The sequence below is a fragment of the Mus pahari genome, chromosome 5, assembly GCF_900095145.1.
Source record: "Mus pahari chromosome 5, PAHARI_EIJ_v1.1, whole genome shotgun sequence".
Classification (NCBI taxonomy): domain Eukaryota; kingdom Metazoa; phylum Chordata; class Mammalia; order Rodentia; family Muridae; genus Mus; species Mus pahari.
Window position 1 is genome coordinate 145,173,458 of NC_034594.1, and position 7,126 is coordinate 145,180,583.

The window sequence follows — 7,126 nt, forward strand, 5'->3', positions numbered from 1 at the left end:
TTTAGTAGTTCTGGTATCTTGTTAATCACAGCTGATTCTTCAGCCCCAGCTAACCAAAACCACAGAATCTTCACAATCAAAATAGCAATGGCCCTGAAAAGAGTCTTTAATCTTCCCTCTGAAATTTCACAAGCCAGGCCTCCATCTTCTGCACTGTTCTCAACATTATCTTCCAAGCTCCTTCACAACATCTGACAGAGACCTTAACACTGAATCGATCTTCTAGCCCAAAGTTCCAAAGTCCTTTCACAATCCTACCCAAAACATGGTCAGGTTGTCTCAGGAATACCCCACTCTGCTGGTACCAATTTGTCTTAGTTAGGGTTTCTATTCCTGCACAAACATCATGACCAAGAAGCAAGTTAGGGAGGAAAGGGTTCATTCAGCTTACACTTCCACATTGCTGTTCATCACTAAAGGAAGTCAGGACTGGAACTCAAGCAAGCCAGTAAGCAACATCCCTCCATGGCCCCTGTGTCAGCCTTCTGCTTCCTGACCTTTTTGAGTTCCAGTTCTGATTTACTTTGGTGATGAACAGCAATATGCAAGTGTAAGATGGATAAATCCTTTCCTCCCTAACTTGCTTCTTGGTCATGATGTTTGTGCAGGAATAGAAACCCTGACTAAGACACCAACCATCCCAGTTGTCTCTCTCCCTTGCCCTGCCCCCTTCCTCCTCCCCTAGTGAGTTTCTTCTCTCTATGCCCTTTCTCATGGCTCTCTCTATGCCTCTGTTTTAATCCCAGAGGCCCTTACTGTCCTTCCTCAATAAACCCTTTTTACATGAGATCTGTTGCATGGTGTAATTTCTCAGTGGTGGACCTTTGCTTGGGCCTGCCAAAGGTAACCCGCCTCGTGTGCCAGATTATATTTCATTACAGAAAGTTAGGAATAAATTTGGTAAGCTCATTCTGGCATTTCCTCTTTTGTCAAATATATAATGTATAAATATATAATATATTAATATATATTTAACATACAATATTTAACAACATGTAAGTAATTAAATTTAAATAATTCAAGAAATATTAAAATAAATTTAATTAACATTTAAAATATATAAAAATAATATATAAATTGACTTTATTCAACACAAAGTATGAAAGAGTCAGGTAAATCACTAACAAGCATTTTCTCTTGCCTCACAGGGCTCATGCCAGGAAACCTGGATGGATTATAGCCATGGGGTATCTCCTCTGGAAAGCTTCAGAGACTGTTGGCATTCAGTCTCAGCCTCCCTGAGTGACAGAGTAATACTGAAACCACTAGTCACCCAACTTTCATCCCTCCAGTACCTGATGAAGTCTTTCCTTGCTATAGTCTGGCTCTCGAATAGTCTCTCAAAATGCATGTATTAAAGATTTGTCCTTGGTTCTACTTTAAGAGGCTGAGCTTAAGAGGGAGGATGAAGTCATGGAGGACGTGCAATCCAGGCTCTTCTTGTCTTTCTCTGCTTCCCAGCAGCCGTGAGGTTACAGACACCACCATGTGTTCCCTAATATGATTTGCTGTTGAGCCAACAGACTCAGAAATGGGTCTGTCTCTCTCTCTCTCTCTCTGTCTCTCTCTCTCTCTCTGTCTCAGTCTGTGTCTGTCTGTCTCTCAGTCTCTCTCTCTTTCTAGCTCTCTCTCTCACACACACACACAAACAGACAGACAGACAGACAGACAGACACACACACACACACACACACACACACACACTTTTGAGATATTTTAAAAGCAACTTTATTAGGATCTTATACCTCTGTCTCACTTCCATCCTTTATTCCACTCCAATTCCAATTCACAAACACTAGGTAGGAGAGAAAGAAGGTTAGAAAGGAAAGGATGCATTGACCTCTTTAGACTACTCCCTGCTGGCTATGTCCATTCGGTTCCTTGGGGCAAGTCCAATCATCATAGTCAAGTCATAAACTTCTTCTCTTGATCATGATCACATGACAAAATGCAACAATAGCAACCAGTGGCAGGAAGAGCAACAGCCTCCTCTTTAGTAGCACCCCTATCCCTCTCTTGGCTCTGCCATTTATACCCTCTCCTGAGTCCCCCAAATTAAATGATCTACAACAGGCAAAAAATCATGCCCTTGTTAGAGCAGGAGGCAAATCACAATCACCTGCTGTGAAGCAGCCTTTTATTTTGCACCTGGGATTAAAACAAGAAACATATTCACATATTATAACCTTTTTTTTTTAAGAGACTAAAATTCTCAATACAGGATGCCATATAGCCTGGAATATCCTGGAAACTTGTTAAGTAGCTGAAGATGACATTGAATTTCTGATCCCCCTGTCTCCACCTCATGAATGCTGATACCTCAGGTACTCACCACCCACTGGGTTCCTGAGCTGCTTGCAGGGCTTTCTGCATGTCTAGCAAGTATTCTACCAATTGAACTGCACTCCCAATCTCCATCTTTTAAGATGTAGTTCTCCTGTGAATGAATTAGCCTGAGTATAGCCAGCACATAAATTCTTGAGTACCAGAGAAGGCCAGCAGAGGGCAGCCACAGGGCTCCCAATTGTGTGTTTGTTTCTCCTTCCCTTAAGGGGCAATCTAGGATGTTGCAGCCAATGTCCCCAATCTAGACATGGGATTCTTTCCTGTACCCTTATCCTTTATGCCACATACCCCTCTAGAGCCCAGGTCCCCAGAAAAGGCATGATCATCACGTTCCTCTAGATACATAACCATCTGCATTTAGCTCTGACTTGGAGAAAAAAGATGGTTCATAGCTCAGAATGTTTGGAGGAGACAGGTTGTGTGTGTGGGACTGTGATGAGTGCTGTCAGGTACCCGTGGCAGGCAGAAGCTGACAGTTCTCTCCAGTGTCCTTCCTCAGTGTCAACTGGGTCTATCCTGGTTTCCCAGTGAGATGTGCTGCCACCCCCAATGCCACCCCCACCCTACCCAGGACATGGGACTTTGGGCTGGATGTTAATATTCCACAAAGCAGTGATAGAGTGGGCTAAAGAGTATGGGCATGCTCAGCTCTGACCGCTGGTTTTCTTTCCTCCTTTCAACTTTCTTAGTAATACATCATTGTTGAAATAAAATACAGTTTATTCTTTTCTAAATAAAGGGGAAGATTTTTTTTTTTTTTGAAAAGGATGTTTTCGACTGTGTACATAGATCTCTAGAGACAGATAGCAGTGAGGAGAGAAAAGTTCCTGAGCAGTCAGGAGTGTGTGTGTGTGTGTGTGTGTGTGTGTGTGTGTGTGTGTGTGTGTTTGTGTGTGTAGCTTCTCCATCATCGGAGTCAAACCTCCTGCTTTTCCTTTCCAACCCGTTGTGGACCTGTACTTCTGTAGACTATACTAAAAGCAAATTACTAGAAAAACCAGAATTAAAAAAAAAAAGGCATACCTACCTAAGACAAACTCTAATTTTATTCTATTCTATTAAACAAATATACAATTACTGTCCGATGTCTACAAAAGTTTCTAAATATTTGCTGTGATTTTTGTGCTTGTCACAGATTTCCTGAAAGCAATTCAGACTGGCAGTAGTCGGGGGTTCCTGGTGTAGTGAGGATGGGATGTGGACAATTCAGGGAGGAGGCCGTCTGTGCTCCCTGGGAAGGGCTGGAAGGGCTGGAGGCATCCGGAGCATTAGCCACACTTTCCCTCCATGAGCTGACACTTCTGTGTTTTTATCTTTATGTGAAGGGGTAGTTTTTCTCTTGAGGGAGTTGCAATGGTTTGGGGTTTGCAGGTACACTCTGGCTGGCGCATGGAGGTCCTGTGCCAATAGCTGTTCTGGCTTGACCTATTCAGTCTTCTCAGCAGGCTCTCTGGTAAGTGGCCATGAGGGGCTTGGCATTTCCTGGTCCTGAACTGCATGGCTCATGGGGCACAGATGGAATGGGGTAGGGGCTTCCATAGAATCTCTTGTAAACAGATCAGCCCCTTTGAAAGTACTTGCAAATTGCACCGGGAATCTTATTGAAATGCAGATTTTGATCTAACAAAATCTGGGGTTGGGTCTGTACAGCTGCATTTTTATTAAGTACCTAGGTAACCATGATGCTGTTAATATTGGAGAGCATGGGGTACTACTATAGAAGATGTTAGGTCTGTGGTGCTGCCTGGAAGATAACATTGATGTTCCTTTCATAGGCAAGGCAGGAGGGGTCTGGTGTCAGACTCTGCTGTCTGTGATTCAGAACAGGAACCAGGAGATCTGGGCCAGGGCCTAAGGGGAGCATCCTTTACTGAGTGTGGACACCTCAAACCAACACCAAACTGCCTGGTACTGTAAATGAAGAAACCCTCCTGCCTCTAGCACCCCCCCCCCCTGGGATTAAAGGCGTGTGCCACCATGCCCGGCCTACAACTACTTTTTAAATACAAGAAATCAGTGAGTGACTTTTCTGGGGCACTCTGTAGTCTGGAGCTTTGGGTGAGCTGAGGTCTGTTTCTGAACTGGGCATGCTGAGAATTTCAGGTGAAGGTTGAGTTCTTTCTGCCTTCACATCTCTGATCCCTTGTCAAGATTCTGAAAGACCCACAATGTGAGGACTCCCCCACGTTCTGACTCAGGAGAGGCCACAACCCCAAATCACTCATGAGAAACAGTCTTGATGCAAAGCGCAAGACAACTTTTATTCCAAGAGTGCTCTGGGGCCCACAGTCGTACGCTACACAGGGATAGAGGACCATGTGCAACTCAAGGGGGTGGGGAGGGCGTTGTTGGAAAATACCAAAAATACCAGTTAAGAATCAAGAGGAAGTGGAAAGTCAAGTCAGTTTCTGCGAGGCTCCAACAATTAGCACATTAGCATATCAGGTTCCAGGAGTGGTCAGGGTGGGTCAGAGTGACTTTCTTTGAAGGAACAGTCCCTGAACCCAGGAAGCAGTTGGTTGAAGGAATGTCGCTATCTGTTTTATGATTAGCATGCCTTGGAGCATTGGGTCACAAAGGTCACATTCTCAAGCCTGGGCCTAAAGGCCTAGTCTTTTTGGTTTTATGTTACACTTTTTCAATTCTATGATGTTGTATGGGCATTTGCTGGTTCACCTTTGTCTTGCTGAACTTCCCAGAGGCCTGTTAGTCCTACAGTCAGGGCTTTGTTCTTTCCTTTAAGGATAAAGGCAAGTATATTTTCTTTCTATATAAAATTCTCTTTGTCTATTCATCCACAAGCACACATACATATCTATCTGTATTTAGTTATCTAGTACCTTAATTCTATCATCTCATCTGTCATGTTACTTATTATTTTTCTATCTATCTATCTATCTATCTATCTATCTATCTATCTATCTATCCATCCATCCATCTACCTATCTACCATCTATTATCTATCTAATCTACATGTTATCTATCATCTATCTGTCTTGTGTGTGTCTGTGTATCTATCATCTGTCTATCTGGAGGTAAAACCCTTTTCCATTTGTACTTAAAGAAGATAACTGTGGCTCTGTATATAATGCTACATCTGGACGTGTGTGTATTTATGTTTGTTTGTGTGTGAGCATGCATGTATGTGTGTGTGTGTGTGTCAAGGTGGGAATTGTTTACTCCCATACCATTGCTTGGTTTCCCACTCAGAAGAGAACCCACAGTTCAGGAGCCCCTGGCCAGAAATAGGACATATGGGCTTCCTCAATGCTGGGCTAGGAAATGGGTGGCCTACAGGCAGAACTTGGAGCCAGTGCTGAGTGCTGGAGGCTGGAAGCGGGGAGCCAGAGATGAGTGTATGCTGAAGGAAGACATTGCACTAAGAGAGCATCATTGTAAATACCAAGGGGACCTCGACAGGTCCTGGTGTTTGAATCCAGATCTTTGGTGGGAATCTCATCTATATCTTCTGTTATCCACCGATGCATAGAGAGGACTGTCCTGTAGGAAAGTTAGGTCAGTACAGGGAGGCAGATAGGGAGGCAGGACAAGGATGAGAAAAGGACAGGGATTCCTCCTTACTGGGTCTTCTGGGATGGGTGTGTCAGGTCTGGCTGTGGAAGGAAAGACAGTCATGTCAGGATGGTGGCATTTATCTCCTCCCACCTTCTAGCTTCTGGCTTCTTTTCCCCAAGAGAATACTGACCCCTTACTTCTATGTAATCTGGGCATAGGAAGAATTGGGGATTGTTGACTTAGATTCCAGTCCCAACCCAGCTACCACCAAGTGTGTAACCTTACTAGTTATCTTATCTGAGAAATCTTTAGCTCTCTCAACCACGGAAAGGGTGATGCTATTAATTTCCTCATAAGGATGATAGAAAGGCTCAAGAGAGATGACATGTAAAAGATGATTTAAAAATAACTGCCACAAGGTATAACACGAAGTATATGTCTATGAAAATGACATATGAAAAGAAACATAACGCTACATGCTAACTTCAAAGAAATGCCAGGGATTTAGCAAGAAAGAAATGTGGTGAATATTACTAACCATGCTTTTTACAGGGTTTGAAGAAATACATTAGAACCACAGCCACCATGACCATCCCTCCAAGCAGGCTTGCAGGTAGCCAGATAGTTAGTGTGTTGCTCTTGATCCAGGTAGTACCTGAAACTGGGGAAATAACTATTCAAAAATACATCTCAGTGTAGCACAAGAGACACAAGGGCAGCACTGGGGGACAACCTGAGGCCTGGAGCAGCCTTGTAAGTGGAAATGGGAGATGGATAGGTCAGAAGGTGCTAGCATGTGCAATCCTGTTATGGGTTGCCACGTGACCCCTCACTTTGGAGACCCCACCCTTTGCCAGATACTCCAATCAGGGTCTGTACTCATGGAAGCAGAAATGGGGGAGTTTACAAAGGAGTGAAGTCTGACTCCTGACAGTTACAGGGAGCTAAGAGATTATGTGGGACAGAACATACCAACCAAGGGGAACTTCTTGGGCTCACTTATTTCTCTGGAGATGCTGTTTTTAGCTTCACAGGAATAGTTCTTGGCACTCCACTCTGCCTTTACTGAGGTGAGGAGGGAGGCAGCTCTGCCAGAGGGAGCCAGGGGTTTCCTTAGGATTTCTCCATCAATGTAGAATGAGTAAAAGATTGGAAGGGATCCCTGCTGGGCCTCACAGAGGAACTCCACCTTGTCTCCTACAGCAAGGTTAGTGGCTTCATGTTGCAGAGTGAGCACAAGATGGGATACAGGAACTGGAGGAGG

General features: G+C 44.0%; 1 protein-coding gene across 1 annotated transcript in view; it reads right to left on the reverse strand.

Moving 5' to 3' along the window:
• Positions 1-5,802: 5,802 nt before the first annotated feature.
• Positions 5,803-7,126, reverse strand: part of LOC110322059 (Fc receptor-like protein 6) — a 5,211-nt gene continuing 3,887 nt past the window's right edge. Inside the window, exons 3-6 of the mRNA XM_021198591.1 lie at positions 6,835-7,116; positions 6,401-6,523; positions 5,929-5,960; positions 5,803-5,847 (exon numbers count right to left, since the gene is read on the reverse strand). Of these exons, the coding sequence (XP_021054250.1) occupies positions 5,803-5,847; positions 5,929-5,960; positions 6,401-6,523; positions 6,835-7,116 (482 nt within the window). The remainder of the gene's footprint in view (positions 5,848-5,928; positions 5,961-6,400; positions 6,524-6,834; positions 7,117-7,126) is intronic.